The sequence below is a fragment of the Monodelphis domestica genome, chromosome 2, assembly GCF_027887165.1.
Source record: "Monodelphis domestica isolate mMonDom1 chromosome 2, mMonDom1.pri, whole genome shotgun sequence".
Lineage (NCBI taxonomy): Eukaryota > Metazoa > Chordata > Mammalia > Didelphimorphia > Didelphidae > Monodelphis > Monodelphis domestica.
In genome coordinates, this window is record NC_077228.1 from 139,636,650 (window position 1) to 139,657,514 (window position 20,865).

Below are 20,865 nucleotides of genomic sequence, written 5' to 3' on the forward strand. Positions count from 1 at the left end.
CATGAGAATTAAAATAAATTGAATTAAGAGGACCACAGCAGAAACTGAAAATCCTGGGGCTTTAAAATCTCTATATTTTTATTATTTATATATATATATAATATATTATGCAAATAATATATTATATAAATCTATATACTGGTTTTTATTTCTTTTCAAATTCCATTGACTCCCTGGATAATTTTTGTCACATTCTCAAGTGAATTCACAGCATGCAATCATTGATGTTTATAAATAAATAGTATCGGTTTCAGTATATGTGAAAAATGATTCCAGATTAACCTAGAGAAGAAATGTAAGAAACTTGACTTAATTTGTGTTTTTTAAGTGTGATTTTTGTAATTATCTGATACCAAACTGCAAGCTTAATTTCTGATTTGGAATGTGCATACTGTTTTATGAACTCACTATGATTTTAAATTTGATTCTAGAACACAAATGAAGGAATTAACTTAGAATTTTTAGACCCTGTACCTTTTGACAATTAATAAGCTTTTCCATCAACAAGCATTTATTAAGTGCCTAATATGTACCATACATTCTGCTAAGCCCTGGAGGTTAAAATTTCTTGAAAATGAGTGGTAAAAGGAATAGCAGAAATCAATTATTGATGATGTAGAATTTTCATTCCAATGTCTGAGACAAATAGCCTAGAAAAAATAAAATGCCATGAGGAATCTCAAGTGATCTATTTCCCCCTGTTTTTAAAAGCCTAAGATATAATAAAAAGATGAAGACAGCTGTTATAACCTTTGCTAAGAAAACCCCAAAAGGGATCATGAAGAGTCAGACACAATGGAGAAACAACTGAACAACAACATTTCTTGAGAACAAGAGAAAAACACTCATTACATGTTTTTAGCAAACTATTTTGTAGATATTTTGATTTTATAAGTTAAATTTAACTGACATTGATTTTAAGTGGGAATAATTTTTAAAAAAATTTCCACTTAAAAATTTTAATTTATTTTAGTTAACAGAATTTATTCACAAGTATTTCAGTCCTTTCTTCACCTCTTCACATCAAAGGAGGTATCATCTGGGAGACATATATATGTATATATATATAACAACATACAATATATACAACATACTATATATGTGTATATATGTGTATATATATATGTATATATATTACAGCTTTCATGTTTCCATTTTTTTTCAGTTCATTCTTTGGAAGTAACATTCACAAGTTATTCTTCAAGTATTAAGTCTGTAGCTATGTATAAAATTCTAATTTTGTTGTTCATTATCCTATGTACTTCTTTCCAAGTTTTTTTAAAATTTAGCTTGCTCATCATTTTTTATGGCACAGTAAGTGGGATTAATTTTAAGAGAAAAACCTTTTTGATTCCACATTTTCCTCACCTAATAAAGTTTTAAGTGACTAAAACTACTATATTAAGACCATGAATTTCTCAGGAAGTCTGCAGGCACAGCAACTCTCTTGGGTGAAAAGTATTTAATAACTTCTAGTTATAACAATTTTGGAAACTGGAATAAAGCCAGGGAAGTATTAGAAACCACAATCTTGAAACCTTGATATCTCTACAAACATACAACTAGCTTTTCAGTTCCTAAAACTCCAGTTAATCAGAATGAATAGTCAATAGAAAAAAACCTGCCTCTAAACCTTGGAAGTAGAATAAAATAAATATATATATATCAATATCCTTTTATGTAGAACTTATTCTTTGGAGAATTTGGGAAAAAGACAAAGGCTATTCCTTTTTGAATGGAATGTATTCTTATTAATGAAGTAAAAGGAATTATACTTATTTAGAAAGTAAAAATAATACCTACCCCAAAATATTACTGGAATATATGGACCACCATTCAAAGATAGCTAGGGAAAGATGAACATTTCCTTACTAAAAAGCTTTTTTTAAAAAACCCTTATCTTCTGTCTTATAATCAATACTGTATATTGGTTCCAAGACAGAGCAGTGGTAAGAGCTAGGCAATGGGGGTTAAGTGACTTGCCCAGAGTCACAAAGCAAGTGTAGCCTCTTACCAGCGAGAAGCCACAAGATAAGAAAGATAGAGAAAAGATAGTAGTTTAGGATTCCACAAAGGGTGTGATGGAGCCAAGTCTGAGATGTCAGAAATGAGTCAGAAACCAGGCCATATTGATTACAGTGGAGCCGCAGCCATACTCCGATCAGTGAACCTCTCAAAAGGCTAATTCCGTCCAATGATCCCAATTTAACACTTCACTGGTCAGAGGATGATATAGCTTAGTTAGGAGAATAAACAGAGTATAGTAGGATGAATTAGAGAGTGCGAGGTATTAGCACTGGAAAAGAGAGAGGCCTGGCCAAAGGCCAGGTTTCAGGTGAGAGAGAGAGAGGAGAGAGAAGAGAGAAAAGATAGTGTTAGGCAATCCTGTGAGGTCTGTGAGAGAGAGAGAGAGAGAGAGAGAGAGAGAGAGAGAGAGAGAGAGAGAGAGAGAGAGAGAGAGAGAGAGAGAGAGAGATATGGAGATGGCTGTGAGCTCTCTTTTTAATCTCTTTGACATGCAAATGTACCCAATACATATTGATGAATTACATAGTGTATTGCCATTGGATAATTGTAAATTACGACAAGGTGAAGGTGGGGTTTTATCCCAGGTGGGTAAGACAAAGGGAAGTAAGATTTCGCCCCCTAACCTTGGCCATGCTGGGAACAGAGTTCATTACCATGCGCAGAATGGCCATGTGCCCACACACAATCCTTGCCTCTTAATTATACATATGGGCTGGACTGCTACAGCAAGGAAGTGTCTGAGGCCACATTTGAACCTAGGACCTCCTGTCTCTAGGCCTTGTTCTAAATTCACTGAGCTACCCAGGTGCCCTCACTTAAAAGCTTTGAGATTAATGGACATTTGGGGAGTATACACCACTAACAGATCAAGCACTATTAGAAATTCTTTTGGAATAAGTAGACATCACTATACCAAGCAATAGTAACATTAAATAATAGGTAAATGACATTGGATTTTACAAAGATAACCAAAAGTAGTTTTACCTGAAGATAGAGCCTACAAAATGGCAAAAATCTAAAAATAGAACAAATAGAATCAAAGGTCCCTCCATGGAAAAGTTATCTATGAATTAGGGCAATAGTATGCTGACAGAAATGTCAAACAAAAGGATTTGTTTATGGAATTAAAGGTTTTTAAAGGATAGAAATTAAGGAACAGGCAATTGCTACCAAAAATTACAGAGAGGTATTGTTAAGAAGTCCCAATTTAGAGATACCTAGCTGGCTCAGTGGATAGTCATTCCTAGAGACAGAAAGTACTCAGTTCAAATTTAGTCAAGAGTTATGTAACACAACGCAAGTCACTTAACCCCCATTGCCTAGCCCTTACCACACTTCTGCTTTGGAACCAATACACAGTACTGATTCTAAGATGGAATGTAAAGGATAAAGAAAAAGAAGGTAAAGTTAAAAAAAGTCCCAATTGTTGATCAACGATTAAACAAAGATTCAGCAAGAGTAGTGCAACAAATCACTGGAGATCATAAAAATACAATATCTACCAATTATCTAGGAAGAAATGGCCTGGAGTCTAGAATTTATACCTTATACATATATAAATTATACAATTTATACCTTACTATCTTTCATGGATGGTCAGCTGATAAATTTTCCATACTATATAAAGAAAGACTCAAGATATTCTGGGGAACTCAATCAACAAATTGTAATAGAACTGGACTACTATCACAGACTGAAATATTGTCCACAATCATTTGTATATAACTTTGATGCAAAAAAAAAGAATGAAAGGCATCATGAAGAGTCAGAAATGATTGAAAACAACTTAACAATAACAACAAAAGATGATATTAAAATTATATGAGAATAAGGTAAATTATATATCATCTCTGATGTCCTAGCTGCTACTTTAAGTGTACCAAGGATGCTTTTAGTGAGCCTATGGAGGAAGAGTTTATAGCCTAATACTTTTATTCAAGTTCAAAAGTGATATTTAGCTGAAATCAGCAGTTATTTTATTCATCTATGTGATAACCCATACATTAAATACAAAACAATAACAGCAGGATAATGACTTTTTCTACCACCATTGCTATCTGAATTCCATGAAAAAAGATGAAAATGAAATAGACATGATGATAACATTCTCAAGATCCAAGCCACTATCTATGCCAGTGATGGCAAATCTTTTGGAGGGGTGGGTGATATGAAAAATGTCCTCCACAGTGTGGAGAGGGGGAGGGGAGCAGCCCAGTCCCACATCCCTCTGGCTTTCTAGTAATAAACTTCTGACAAACTCTATGCTGGGGAGACAGTGTGCATAATCACAGAGGGCTCTGAGTGCCCCCTCTGGCCCACATGCTATAGGTTCACCACCAGGAATCTATATTAAAAGGTGGTAGGAATATGATGGTTAGTGAATGCCAACCAATGTATTGTACAGTGGCAACTCCATGCACTATGAGACTATTATGACAGCTGGGAAGGTCTAAGAAGAACCCTGAAATATTGATGAATTGTAATATGGTGATAAGGGCTAGAACCTTGATCAGTGATGTGAGTTGCTCCTAACAGTCAAAGAAATAGATAGGATAGTGGAGTTGCTTTCCCTACTCAGAATCATCATGATGATGACTTATGACATAGAGTATAAAGGAGTCAAGTGATTCTCCATTATTTTCTGTTATCACACGGCTATCCCAAAACAAATCAGAAATACCAAGCCAATACTCTGCCTGCTAAAATTGTTTAAGTGCAGATGATGCTCAACAATAGTGCAGGCAATTCACAAGCATGCATGAAATGAAATCAAGGTATGAATACTTTCATTATGCACTGGTACTACATCATAACAAATTTGGAGAAGAGATCTGAACAGTTATAGACAAAGGTTTCATAATGCTTTTTGTCAATAGTACCCAGCTCCAAGTCATACAATATATTACTGATGAGTTCAGGTCAATTACAATAAATAACTCATTTCTAAACTTAGATAGCATTTAACATGCCAGAATTTTGAAAGCCTTTTTTTTGAGTTTGATGACATGTCCCCCCAAAACAGACCAATTATACCAAAACAGTAATACGAAAAAGTTGGCATTTGCTACAATAATCATAAATCCATTTATTTTCTCACCGTAGCTGACAAGAAATGTAAAAAGATGTCAGGACCTATATATACATGGTTGCTACTGCCATGGTAAGAACCAAAGAAAGAAAAGTGGAAATATCAAGAAACATGACTCAGGTCAGGCATGAAAGAACACCATAAAAAACTGGGTTGGAAAAACTATTGAAGGTCTACAAAGGACTACATGGAAACGTGGAGTCCCAGCAGCACAAAAGACACAATTCAATGTAAAACAGTTTACCTCAGAAGCCTGAGAAGCAAAGAAATGAGAGGAGAATGAATAAGTTAAAAAATGACAAGAAAAAATTGGTTCAAATGAGAAAAAGAAAGCCTATCCACCATTAATATAATGAACAGAAGGGCATCTATGTCAAGGGAGGTAATCAAAACTTTAGTTTCTCTGTAAAATTGAGTCTGAGAAGATCTATAATTATTGTCTCAAATGCTTCAGAGAGGAATATGAATCACTAGCACAACACTTTACTGAATTCCTCTACCATGATCCTAATAGATCATACATCTACCAAAAGGTGAAAACATTCATGACCCTTCCAAATATAGGTCAATTAGTTGTTCGTGAACATTATACAAAGTACAGTACTTTGCAAATCAGTACAAAGAGTTTAAAAAAACCTATTAAATTCAGGGTAGCTAGGGAGCTCAATGGATAGAGAGCCAGGCCTGGAGACAGAAGGTCTTGGTTTAAATCTGGCCTTGGGCATAATTCCTGACTGTAACCCTGAGCAAGTCACTTAACCTCATTTACCTAGCCCTAGTAACTCTTCTCCTTTGGAAATGACACTTGGTATCAATTATAAGACAAAATGTAAAGGATTTTTAAAAAATCTCTATATAAGCATGCAAGAAAATGATATATTGGCTAAAGAGTAAAAAAGGGCAGGATAAAAATTTCCAAGTGATGTAAAATCAATTTATTATTGATTCAGTAATCACTGAACAAGCCACTCAAAAGCATCATAACATTTATAGCGCCTAATTAATTACAAATTATTTGACCCAGTTCCACAATCATGGTTTCTTCATATATTATAAATATATTTAATATACTCAAGTAATCTGAGAACACTACTGTATTTGTTGTTAACACTGAGAACTGTTATTTAATTAAAACATGCCACTTGGGGGCAGGTAGATGGACAGTTTAGTGAATTGAGGGCCAAGACTAGATATGGGAGATCCTGGGTTCAAATCTGTTCCCAGACTCTTCCTAGCTATATGATCCTGGTCAAGTCGCTCAATCCCCACTGTCTGGCACTTATCATCCTTCTGCCTTGGAACCAATACACAGTATTAATTCTAAGATAGAAGGTAAGGGGTAAAAAAAACAAAACACCAAAAACATGCCTGCCTCCAATACTATTCTGTCAAGAACAATTAATAATAATAATAATAAACCCATGGCATTTTCCAGTAAGGCCATTTGAGGCTATTATGATTTTGTCTAATATTAAACCCATTATCATGTGTATGGGGTGCTCAGGGAGGGGTAGTATCTCTGGTATGGAGGGCTTGTCGTGCCCTCCTAGGGCAGCTCTTGTGATTCCCTTGTTACACTCTCCAACCTCTGACCCTCACCTGACACCCAGCTCTCACTTGTGGCTCCCAGTAGCTGCTAGCATGCAGTAGTGGCCACACCCCGGGCAACGGCTTCGACAGGCCGGCTAAACCTTGTGAAGGTAGCCATTGGGTAGTCGTGGACCCCTGGTGAACCAGAGCTTTGCTCACCCAGCATGTGAAGACTGCTTTGGCTGAACAGACGGAAGAAACCAATAAGAAGGTTCAATGGCTGAGATGGAGATACAGCAAGGCACTGTGGAGTGCTTAGGGCGTGTTGGAGCACAAAGGACAACACGGCCATCCAATGCAGCTGAGGAAGTCTCCAGGTGTAATGACTTTTCGTGCCACTGGACCCAGGCTTCCAATGCCAAGAGTGGGACTGTCTCTGTGCATCAACTTTTCCACTTAAATCTCCTTCATGCACAAGTGTCTTTGTGCACACTCATCTATACACCATGGATGAAAATGCACAAAGACAATCGTCATCCTCGGTTACCGAGAGACTACTACTATATCATTATTTCTGAACTGAATGGAGTATGTCTTTCAAGTCATGATGCCACAACTGATTTATACACTGAAAACAACTATCTGAATACAACATGAAACAACTATTTTGGCTAGAGACAGAGTTTTAAGATTGACTAGATGTTAAATTGAGCCAACAGATGATCTTAATAGATACCCAGGTCTTCTACAGGCAAGATACACTGAGCAAAGACTATCAAGGAAAAAGCTAAGGATGAATTTGCTTAAAGACTCTAAAGCTTAATAGGAAGAACAGATTAGAGCAATTAAAACATCTACTATGTCAGTTTTAACATATACTTTTTGCATAGCAAAATAGATATAGAATCTAGAAGGTTTAAAAAAAATCACACCATACAATGTTAATAGCAACTCCAAGGCAGCTACAGAAAAATTAACATTTCCTCACCTAAAAGAAAAAAGATGGTCGATGTGTTCAGAGCATATAATAATTTGAAAAGTCACAGAAATAGTTTGGAATAAACACCTCATTTTACAAAGCAAGAGTAAAGGATGACAATAATTGGATATGTCAAACAATCCAATGTGGTTTCTGTCTAGACATATCCTATGAAATGGTTAGGATTCAAATGTCTATACATCTGCATTAATTCAATGAATATGTCAACCAAGGACCATGAAACAAAAACATGAATCATACAGATGTGTTTATAGAAAGTTGCTTTTATGATAGTAACATAGGATTAGATTTCCACCACCAGAAATTAAAGAAAGATTACCCTTAAGGGGTTGGGAATTCTTGATTACTGCAGTTTTTGCAACATATTACTGTAGTCTATACAATTTTACTGAAGTGGCTAGAAGTATGCATTACACAGCAAATTTCCGTAATCTGAACTACAAAATATCTTTGGAAATTCAGCAAAAAAGCTTCAATAGAAATGAAGCATTATTATAGATATAACGGTTGCCTATCTTAAGAGCAGAATCCAACTATCTAATTTTAAAGAGAAGGAAACTAAAGCACAAAGAATTCAGTAATTTGCCCAGGGATACACACAGTTATTGAGTAAGTATCTATGGGTAGGATGTGAACCTTAAGTATAGTGTCCTATTAACATTACTACCCTGTTGCTCAATAATGACATTAGTACTCAGCTCAAAATTACATAAAATGAAAAACTTTCAAAATACAGATATCCAGCTAGAGATATTAAGACAAAGTGGGAACAAGATGAAATGCATGTCCTTGTCAGTCTGTCTGATAGCAGTGTAGTGTAAACCTTAAAATTTCTTAGACTTATAAATGTTGGAAAATTTCACCATTGGGAAATTTCATACTTGAAAAATTTCCTATTGATAGTGGGTCTTGGCTATTGGAATGTGAACCCCATTGGCATGAGAGTTTCCTCCTCCTCCCTTCTTAAGATTACTTTAGGACAGAAACCTTTTGCTGAACAATGGAAAGGACTTTGACCTATGCTTAAGCATAGAACAGGAATTTCTTTGAGTCATGATTGATTTTAGAATTGATACAATGGAGATACTTGGAATCAATCTCCACCCTACTCAGTCCTAACAGGATTGAGGAAGGGCTGCAGCATAGATCAAAATTTAATTATTCCAATCTCTACCCTACTCAGGTTAACAGGATTTAGGAAGGGCTGTAGCAAAGGATCAAAGATTTAATTATTTGAAATTATGACCTTCAACAGACATGTGCAAAGCCAGAGACCTCTGGGCAGTCCTGGGTTAAGCTAGAGCCTCCATTGGCACAGGGAAATTGATGGACAGTGATTGGTAGATGTGAGAACTGAGGGGAGGGCTCTGAAGAATCGGGGGGGGGGGGGGTTGAGAAGTTTGTCTGAGTGGTTGGAGTGTGCTCTGAGAAGCTTGCTCTGAAGGAAGCTGTAGGTGGGGGCCTCTGAGACTGTTTCTCCATTTTGGTCACGTGAGTAATAGGGACTGATCTCTTTTCTTTGCCCCAGCTATCTAAGGGCTTGGGCCTTTTGGCCCAGCCTAAACAGAAGGGGTATTTAAGCCCTATTCCCTTCTCTCCCTTTTCTCTCTCTCTATCTCTAATTCCTTTCTTCCTCCTCTTGTAATTAAACTCCATAAAAGATTGACTGCTGACTTGAGTTTTCATTTAGGAATTACATAGCTGAATTCCTTGGCGACCTTAAATTAATATATATCAGTCTTTTTAAAGTGATTTCCTTGTCACAGTAGTCCTGAATGTATTTTTAGTAATTCCACAGGTTAATTTAAGCAGTATTAACAATAAATTCAGTTATTTAATCCATCTGAACAATTGGCTGTAGAACACTAAATATCCAAGGGTGACTTATTCAAGTTCATCTTAACCCCCTCAAAAATGATGAGCAGAAAACTGATAAATAACAGCATGCATTTACAGAGCACTTAAAGGTTTGGAAAGCATCTCACAAAAATTATTTTATTTGTCTCTCATAACAAACTGATGAGGGAGGTATTATTTTTATCCCAATTTTACAAATAAGGAAAACTTAGGCTCAGACAGATAAAATGATATCTATAGACATATGCTAGAAAATATTTGGGGCCTGATTCAAACCCTGATTTTGCTAGCTCCAAGTACAGTATTCTATTTCATCATGTTACCTAAAAATATGGGTTAAAGTTAAAAGTTTAAAAATCTTTACCAATGAACAATTTACAAAGTGTTTAAATTAACTAATGGAGTAAAATGTTGAAAAACAAAGACTTTTTAATAATAGAGTCCTTCTCTAAGATCTTAGCATGATATTGAAGTGAACTTGGGGCTCTTTAAGGCTGTGAGAGGATAGCCTAAGCTCTAGCAGGTACTGTCAATCTGGAAAGGCTTTGGGGAAAAGCCCTGCAATAGAATATATAGCAGTTTAGCTTTGATTGGAAAGGCAGGTGTCTCACCAGAGGGTTCGCCATGAAATCAGTGAAATTTTTTGGTAACAGCTACTCATGAAAACAGATTGTTAAGTCAGAGAGGAGTAGTACTGAAGAGGAGGAGAATATAAGCTGATGAAATCATATATAACTGAAGTACTGGGATAAACTGAACACATTTCTAATTAGTCAGTGACAGGAAGAGAAGATGAGCAGTTAACAATTCTTCTCCTTTCATCACAGACTTAAGCTAAATCCATCAATGGAGGCCCTGGAAAATGGAAGCTAAAAATCTCATCCTCAGATGTACCAGATCCCTACCATACATTCCTAATGTTATACTGCTAGGTTGCCTTTTCCACAGGGCACTTCACAACCCAGGGAAAAGAATCCTAGATTTAGCCTCCCCTAAGTGAACCATAAACAATACATTTCACTTATGGCCAAATGGCTCCAAATGAGTTATGTAGTCAATTTAGCCAGCCAATGTAAAAATGAATTACAAACTGGACATTTGCAATGCAATTCAAAGTAAGTTTGATATTGTTTTATTGTATGGTTAAGATGGGAACAACCCAAAAAACCTCATTAAAAATGGCCAATCTGCAATGCTGTTCAGGTTTAGGGAACCTATGTACATCCCTTAGGATGGGGATGACAAATCTATAAGAGCACTCACTTAGAGCACAGATCTGAACAGTTAATTTTGAACTGTGAATAGTTTGTATCCCTCATTTAATGTTGACAAATCAATAAATAATTTAAAAAGAAGGAAAATAAGCTTTTCTGTTATAGACTGACATGGCAATCTGGTGAAACTTAGAGATCTCTTTTCAGAATGTTAGCTACATGCATTTATAAATGGAAGAAATGCTCAATGTCAATTAAGGGTCAGTGAAAATAAAGATGTTAATGTTTTTTCCTTCTGAGTTCACAGAACTTCTGAAAAGTATACATGGATCCCTGAGAAGTCTATGGGTCACAGTTAAAGAACCTCTATTCTAAAGCTACTATGAAGTTTGAAAAAAATCTCTTTAATCCTAGGGTATTATTTTCTTTGGGGATATAAATAAAGCAAAGAATGTGAGAACTTAAAGGAACAGCTCTTAAATAACACCTTATAAATTAAAAGAAGGAAGAAGTTGAATGTTAATATAATATGATGTCTGTTTTAAAGGAAAATGGTATTGCAGACATCTACTAGGAGAGGGGATCTTAATCTTTTTTGTGTCATGGCTCACTCTGTGAATCTGGTGAAGCTTAGGGATGTCAGAAAAATGATAGTAAAATCAAATACATAGGTTTATGAAGGAAATAAATTATAATGAAAGTTATCTGTCTATCTATCTTCTATAAAAGTTCACTGGCCCACATCAAGAGTCTCAAGTACTGGGTTAAATACACTAATATTCTACTACAGATGGCAAGGGAAATTTAAGAAGGACATTTTTATAAGCTGGAATTTCTCCAGGAAGTTTTCCAGGGTGGAGAGAAAACTTAAAAGACATGTGATATGAGAAATGGTTGAAGGAACAAGTGTTATTTTAGACTAGAGAAGTCAATTTTAGCTTAATATAGAAAGTCTCAAAATAATAATTTGGGCTGTCAAAAAAACAACAACCCACCAACAACAGAAAGAGTTGCCTAATTTGAGCTATCAAAAAAAAGGAAAGAAAAAGAAAGAGGTACTGAGTTTCCCATCAATGATAATGTTTTGAGGCTTCAGGGAATTTGTTGTGGAAGATTCATTCATATCTCGGGTAAGGGATAGGTTTAAGACACTCCTAGAGCTCCTTCCAATTTAAAGATTCTACAATGTAAGTATAAATTTTATGTAATAACCTACAGAAGATGGAACCATATATTAACAAGAACAAGGAGGCTAGCTGGTTAAAGATCACATTGAATACAAGATGACAACTCAGATATCAAGTAACACACCAAGCAGAAAAATGGAAGAAGTATTTTGAAGGAGCTTGCAGAAAGAAGACAATGCAATTTAAAAAAAAGGATTTTGTTTGAAGTACCTGGTGTTGACTTTGTAATTCCTTTTTTGTTTCTTGAATTTTTTTTCCCAAGACCTTTTTTCTCCTTTCCTGGAAGAGACTTTTCATCTGTGGGGCCTTCAGAGTAGATTTTTTCAGAGTTATCACTTGCTGCTGCTTCACAGCTTGGTGTAACAGAGTTATCACAGCTGCTGCAGCTTTCATTATTGTTGAGATTGTCCTGTTCAAACTTTTCATGCTTTCCCATCTCATTGTCACTGGTGGTCACACCTTCACACCCATTCTCATCAAGCTGATTTTCATTTTCATCTGATACAGAAGGCAGGCGCACTCTTGTGCTTTCCATTGTATCATCTGTATGACATCCATCTTGTGTTTCTAACAATAGGTCATTTGTAGGAGTTTCTCTGTCATCCATTAGAGCATTCTTTGTTGGATCATCAAAGTCTCATTAAAAATCTCTCCATGTCTAAAAAAAAATATGAAAATGAAATAGCTTAAATAAAGTCCACAACTACATAAACATACCTAAACTCTTACCTTAAAAGAAAATTTTCACTTTAATCCTAAAATATTCTTGATTACCAAAGTGTTAATTACAAAATTAGTAATTATTCTTGTTCTTCAATCCTCCTCTATCCTTAAGCTGCTTGGCTTTTGATTATTTCACTTTTTATAAGTATGCACTGTCAATGCAAAAAAATTAATAAAGCTATGCTACTTATAACAAATTCCTATTTTGAAATGTCTGGTTTAACACAATAAATGATCTGATTTTATCATTCTATCTTTCCCTAACCCGCTTCTCAGTCTTCATCACCACCTCCAATCTCTGCACCCCTCAGTTATTTCATACACCATCACAGATGCACCTATTATATTCTCTTCCCTATTTTGACCCTTTGATTAACCAGTTCAAATTTATACTATCTTCTACTCTGGAATCCCATGATTCCTTGTCCCATCATGCCAAATAATGCTGTTAAAAAAGGAAAATTAGGTTAATGTGGTATGATTAATTCTTGAGTAAAAATCACTCTGACTCTTATCACCATTTCACTTTCTACATAAAAATAAATGAAATGGGTGTAATTTACATAGTACTTTTAAGTTTTCAAAGTGCTTTGCATATGATATCTTAAAGTATTGATAAGCTATCATTTGAACACAAATTCTAAGTACCAAAAATCAAAGTCAAGCTCACTGACCTATAATTTTCAGATAATATTCTGCACCCTTTGAACCCTTGAACCTTTTCTAATCTTTCAGTACCTCTCTTGTTTTTCATATCTTTAAAAGATCATACACAATGCCATAACAATCACATTTACCAGGTACCCTGAGATGATCATCTGGGTTGGGTACCTAAATTGATCAAAGGCTGCTAGATGCTTTCTTATTATCTTTATCCTTTTCTTGGTTTTCTACTCTTTATTGGTCATTTTGGGACTTTATAGCCCAGAGATTATTAAAAGGAACAAGAGTTGAGTAATTTTACCTTCTTGCCATAATTTTTATCATCATCTATTCACCTTGAGTATTATTTCTTCTTTTTTCTCCATCTAATCCACATTTGCTTTCTTCAATTTCTTTCTTTCATTAAAAACCAATAACTTGGCATACATTTTTCTAATCTTAAGTACTACTTTTCACAAAAATCTCAAGAATTAATATATCATTAGAGATTTGGATTTACTAAGGGGCAGTCTACTGAGTTCTTTAAAAAAAGTAAAGATTAAGATATTAGTTACATATTATTTATTTAATTAGATCTGAGTATATTAAGTAGCTGAATTATACTGTTGATTTAAAACTAAAGCATTTACTTAGGAAATAAACACTTATATAAATATAAATTTGGCCATTATAATTTTTCTTTCTACATTTCTACTAACATATGTATAATATTTGAAGTTGAAATAAGTCTATAAAATAAATACTAAATAAAAATACTCATTTTCTTTAATAATTTCTATTCAAGGCTTTATAGTTGTGTTATCATTAAAATCCCCAATTTATCAATTTGTGTTGTGTTAGTGCAAGGCAAAATGTTAATCTCTACAAGAGATTAAGAACAACATTTTCAGCTGCTATTTTAGATTTGGTCTTCAGAACAACAAAATCTTGCAGCTGTCCAGAATTTCTAAGAGCTTAATTTTCTATTTAAACACATCAGGTGATAATCTTTACTTCTATTTTCAACTGCCATGTGATTAAAAAAAATAGTTTTGTGTATTGTACTTGCACATATACACATGATACATGAATAGTTGGCGTATATGTCAGGGAAGAATAATATTTTTTTTCCCAAATTACAACAGACCCAAGTCCTAGGAGGCTCCTGATTAAACAACTCAAATCCTTAGGAACTTCTTCCACTGTACTCTTTAGAAATTGTTCTAATGTTCACCAAAACTCTCCTCTAGTAATCTTTTCCATGAGTATTTTCTTTACCTTCTGGCTTTACTTACCTTTTACTTAACCAGAGTTCTATGGTAATTCATTTCAATACTAACTTTTCTAACACCCTAGAAATCTCCTTCTTGACGTCTACATCTGTGACACATGTTAATCCTCAATTCTAGGTCATGTCTACTGTCTAAATTTGCAGAGCTATTAAATTCTGCAAGAGAAAGTGAAAACTTCTGAATTGAATTCACTACAAATTAATGCCATGTAACTTTAACCAGCCCTTGAGCTACAGATCTCTAGTTAATCCACGACTATATTTCCTACCCTAGCTTTCTTCAAGCCACTAATTACCACCTCCATTCATTCACAGCTAATGACAGGCTTTCCCCAATACAGAGATCAAGGCCACAGTAGGCTGAGCTTCCTAATCTTCCCCACCTGTTGACCACACCCTCCCTTACTCCTCAAAATAGCTAAATCCATTCCTCTGAGAAAAGAAAGAAAAAAAGGATAAGATACTCCAACTACTTTTGAAGACTAAATTTTCAACCTTGGTACTACTGAAACTAATTCCTAATTTTTTTTTTAATTTTCTCCTTTATCTCTTGCATTTTTAAGCTCTTCTTTTCCACTGTCTCTTTCTTCACAGACTACAAATATGTTCAAGTCTCCATAAAGATTAAAAAACAAAATAAAGGGAGCAGCTGGGTGGCTCAGTGGATTGAGTGTCAGGCCTAAAGGCAAGAAGTCCTAGGTTCAAATTTGACCTCAGATACTTCCTAGCTTTGTGACCCTGGGCAAGTCATTTAACCCCTATTGCTTAGCCCTTACCACTCTTATGCCTTAGAATCAATAAATAGTATTGATTCTAAGATGGAAGGTAAGGGTTTAAAAAAAACCACACCCAAACAAAAAAAAAAAAACCCTTTGTTTGTTGTTGCCTCAGGATATTATCCTCACTTCCTTTTGCTCTTAACCTCAAGCAAGTTGTTTTTTTATCATCTCTGATTCTTTCACCTGACATATATCAGTTACCCATTCCAACATGATATCCTTAAATTTGACAAGAAATGATCAATGACACATGTAAAACCCAGTGGAATTGCTGGCTAGAAGAAGGGGGTGGGAGGATCTCCGGGAGGGAAAGAACATGTCATGTAACCATGGAAAAACATTCTAAATTAATTAATTAAATACACTTAACTTCTTAAAAAAAATTGACAAGAAATACAATTTTCTGCCATCCCGCTAATTTTTCCAATTTATCTCAAATTCAGTCTACATTCCTTTCCCTAAACTCATACAACTTTTAGCCTGTATCACTGACTTTGTGTTAGATATCTATGTATGATTTATGCCTCCTATTAAATTGTAAATGCCTTTAGGGTAGGAAATGAATTTTGTGTGCTTTGAAACTTGGCATTTCACAAGAAAATTGTTATACAAAATAAACAATCAAATATTTATCTGATTTAAATATTTGTTATTAGTTTATATGAGTAAACCAATGAAGGGAGAAAAAGAATACATTTATTATAATCTTTCTAACATAAGACAACAAATTACCATTCCACTGTTAAGATTCTGAAGGCTTAACTCCTTAACAAATTACAATTGTGAGAGAACAAGTCTCCTGAAGGAAGATTAGTACAGTTTATGGAAATAAATTATACATTTGAAAGATATTTCACATGAATACAAAGGGGGAGAAACATAAAAGGTTTAGAGGTCAGTCAAGTTGGAAAGTATCAGAAGCAAATTTCCCTTAAAATGATATAGTGTCTTTAAAGACAAGAAATCTAAGTTCAAATCCTATGTCTCATATAAACTGCCTTTAAAATCAGGGAAGTAATTTTTATCTGTGGACTTCAGTTTCCTAATCTATAAAACAAGGGAGTTGACCTAGATCAGTGATGGCAAATCTTATATAGGTGATTGCCAAGCCCCACCCCCCAGACCAAATGCTATGCCCACCCACCCCTATCTTGTGCCATGCCCCACCCTCCCACAGAGTGTTGGGTGTGCCCCACTCTTCCCTCTTGCCCCACAAAGGGAGGGAAAAAGCATTCCCATTGTGCTCCTGGATGGAGGGATAAGTAATGTGAAGAATATCTTCAGCGAGTATAGGAGCAGCTCTGCTCCCCTCCAGCTCTGCCCCCTGTGAATCACCCACCTTACTCCCTGTAATCTCCCATTGGGCTGCTGGGCAGAAGGGGCAGGTGATGTGAAAAAATGCCTTCAGATGCTATGGGGAGGGGGAAGGGAGCAGATCCACATGAATCCCTATACCTTTCTAGTAATGAGCTTGGGGGTTGGGGGGAAGAAAGGGTGTCATGTGTGCCCATAGAGAGTGCTCTTACATACCCTCTTTGGCACCTGTGACATATGTTCACCATCACTAACCTAGATGGTCAATCATTGATACCTAGTATGTTCCTGATACTGTGCTAGGTTACCAGGCTACAAAGACAAACATGAAGTATTAGTGGCTATTGGTGGATCAAGAAAGACCTCAGATAGGAGATAGTTTTCTCCAAACTAATGCTCAAACTAAGAGATGAAGATGAGAAGGGAATGCACTCCAAGTAAAGGGGGCAGTCTAGAGAAAGAAACAAGGCCAAGAGATAGAATATCAAAACTAGCAATAAGGAGAGTTTGGCTATACCTTTTTTCCCTTAATAATTCTTACATTCAGTTTTAGTATCAATTCTAAGGCAGAAGAATAGCAAGAGCTAGGTAACTGGGGTTAAGTGTCTTGCCCAAGGCCAACTGGTCATACTTTAAAGCAGGAATTCTCAGTCTTTTTTGACTTATGAACTCCTTTTGCAAACTGGCCTACAGACTCATAAAAATGTTTTAAATGCATAAAATAAAACATAGGATTATACAAGAGAAAAAAATTATATTGAAAGTTTTGAAACAATAAAAAAGATTTTGGAAAAAAGGTCAGGGGCCCCAGGATAAAGAACCTTGCTTTTGAATATAGAAAGATGAGTAATGTAAAATATACTTGGACTTGTTTTTATATAAAAACCAGTATCAAGTCAATCAAATTTATGCCAATAAAGCATTTTTAATTTTTTTCATTTGATTTACTATGAATTTGCCCAGCATGACAAATGTGACTTTTTAGTAATGTTATGTTTAGTTATAAAGTTTATATATATATATATATATATATATATTTAGTTATATAGTTATAAAGTTAGTTATAAAGAATTTTTACCCAAACAAAAAGAATAGTTAAGTCCACAATACAGAATGCTTATTGGAGGGGGGGTATCATTCAGAATTATCAAACCTTTTCAAAGAAAAGATAAAAACTCTCATTCCCAAGCTTTCAAGTATAGGAGAGAAGCTAGCAAGGGGAAAAGGATACAAAAGAAATTAAAAACATGGTCTATCCTTTTTAGGAACTCACAAATTTAGTTGCAAAGCCAAAGTAAACAACACATCTACTCCATATCACTCAAAATATAATAATAGCCACTATTTATATAGTACCTCAGTGCTTGAGTATCAAGCACAGAGTATATCTCACAGTAGGTACTTAATAAATATTTATTGACAGAGAGAGGCAAAATTGGGTCCAGACAATCCAGTTTAATATAGTACCTTTCAACAGTGAGCTTGGTGTTATTATGTAACATTTCTTTCTTCGCTCCTTCTAGAACTAGTCACTTGCACTGAGACAGAATTTTTACTTATTTATTTGTTTTATTTTTTAATTTTAATCAGCCAGTACTTAGTGGTGAATCTACTGAAGTACCTAATACTCTAGTAGATGAAAAGTTGTCTCTAGGGCAGGTTTAGAATAGTTAATGGATATGGACTGGATATGGACTGCTCACAAGCTCTTATAATTTATAGCTAAAGAAATGTAAAGAGTAAACAGCTATTTTAGTTAACTATTTACAAATATATGCATATATTTCCTATATGCTACTTACCATCTAGACACTAACAAGTCCTAGGCACTACTCAGTTCTCCAAATCTCTCTAATTGAGTTATTATTCTCTCCAAATACTGGGTTTCCTCTTTCTGTCTCATTTATTATCTTGTTCTTCCACTATGCCTCCCTTACTATGTTTTTCAGTTTCTCCCTGAATCTTTACTTCTTTTTAAAAACAATATTTTCTTCCAGTTATATGGAAAAACAACTTTTAATATTCATTAAAAATTTTCTTTTAGTTCCAAATTCTCTCCCTCCCCGCTTCCCTCGTGAGAGTAAACAATCTGATAGAGATTTTTTACACTGTCAATCATGTAAAACTTTTCCATTAGTCATTATGTAGAAGCAATGTCAAATAAACAAAAAGGAAATGAAATAAATTTCAGTCTACATCCCAACTCCATCAGCTCATTCTCTGAAAGCAAATGGCATTTTTCATCATGAGTCTCTGGGATTATCTTGGATCAATGTATTGCTAAATTATTCACAGTTGCTTATCACAAAATCTTGTTGTTACTGTGTACAATGTTCCTCTGATTCTGCACACTTCACTTTGCATCAGTTCATGTAAGTCCAAGTTTTTCTGAAGTCATCCTGCTCAGCATTTCTTTTATCACTAAAGTATTCCATCACCATCACATATCACAACTTGCTGAGCCATTCCCGAACTGATAGACAACTCCTCAATTTCCAATTTCCAAATATTAGTCTTTTCTTCTACAATCAGGTCAATCAAATATCTGTAAAGTTCCTGCTATGTGCCAGGTGCTAGGGATACCGTATGTAAAACAATCCCTACTCTCAAGAAGGTTACATTCTCAAAGTAGAAACCACTAGTATATAAAGAATAAATATGAAGAAAATAAATACAAAGTAATTAAGTATAAGGAAATTTGACTAGTTGAGGAGTAGGTAAAATTTCATGTAGAAGGCAGTATTTACACTGAGCACAGAGTTGCTGAACTCTCTCTCCAAGGAAGAAAGAAAGGGGTGTTATGAGGCAGAGATGAGGAAGAAGTATATTCCAAGAATGGGGGACAGTTAGTGCAAGGGAGAAGTGTATAAGGAAGAGAAATAAATCCATTTAGCTAGAGAGAAGGATGTAGAATGGTTGTGAGGTTGTGGTAAAGGACAAGAAGATTGAAATGATAGTTGGGGTAAGGTTGTCAAGTTTAAAAGCTAAACAGAGGAGAACATATTCAAAACTTTTGACACCACTAGGGTTGATGTTGAAAATTTATTAGAAAAATTTCTGACAGAGAGAAAAATAATATCATCTCTCTGGCTAATCAGAAGCAAGGTAGAGGAGCAAATTATTGGCTAACTGAAGATCCACACTGGTACCCCAATGCTGAACTAGATTACAGAGGCCAGAAAAGCATTATTGACAGCCATGAGAGCTTGCTCTGATAGACCTGATAAATGGTCAAAATTTGAAACAACCAAACAAGAAATTGATGAGACCCCCCCCCCTCCCAGTTTATGGACAGACTTATTGACATAGGAAATACATATATGGGCCTTGATTTGTCCAGGGAAATTAGACAAATATGTAGGCAATTCGTTGGGAATTGTTGTTCAGTGGTAAAAGACTACTTTAAAATTAGCTGTCCTAATTGGGACTCTATGGACCTCAAAGAATTGAGGAGAGTAGCAGTCTATGTTTATAAGGGTCATGCAAAAAGACTTGAGGAAAACAATAAGTCAGTGGAAGACTTAAGAAAGAAATTGAAAGGTTACAAGGACAACTGAAAAATAGCCCCTTTATAGGAATCCACAGATAATTCATTAACATGCCTTTATTGTGGAAAGAGAGGCCAAGTAATGATGATCTATAGGAGCTGGCTACGGGAAAAAAGAAATAATAACAACTTTAGAAATAATAACCGTAAGAATCGTAATGCCAATCAAAATAATGACAGTGCTCCAAATGAGAAAGATGATAATACTCAATACAATGCCCAACAACAATATATAAAAAATGGAGCTTGTCCACACTATACTCTGGATGAAAATCCCCATCAGCGTGGGGGATCCCAGAAAGCTGCCCAAGTATCTTTATGAAGGTGTGAGGGGTGTGTGTGAGGGCCATGGAATCAAAGAGTGAAACCTTTGATTTTCCAGGCCCTGATATTTTAATGCCAACAATCCTTATACATCTCCCCCCACATAGTAAGGAATCTCACGTCACTTTAAAGGTGGAAAATTCATACTATGATTCATCTAGGTCAGTTTTGGTAAGCAAACCAGATGCAAAATGTGACTCTATTGACTCTCTAAATGTAGTAGGTGTATCAAGAATACCTTTAAAGGTCCCAAAACTTTCTCCTCGCATGTTATACATGGGACCCCTAACTGTTGAACATTCTTTTCTTTTAATGCCTGGATCCCCCACAAACTTGCTGGG

General features: G+C 35.2%; 1 protein-coding gene across 2 annotated transcripts in view; it reads right to left on the minus strand.

Moving 5' to 3' along the window:
- CNST (consortin, connexin sorting protein) overlaps nucleotides 1-20,865 on the minus strand; it is a 126,807-nt gene that overhangs the window by 65,999 nt on the left and 39,943 nt on the right. For both annotated transcript variants that reach the window (XM_007481517.3, XM_056816051.1), the window contains one exon: nucleotides 12,115-12,562. In XM_007481517.3, the coding sequence (XP_007481579.2) occupies nucleotides 12,115-12,511 (397 nt within the window). In that variant the 5' untranslated portion in view covers nucleotides 12,512-12,562. The remainder of the gene's footprint in view (nucleotides 1-12,114; nucleotides 12,563-20,865) is intronic.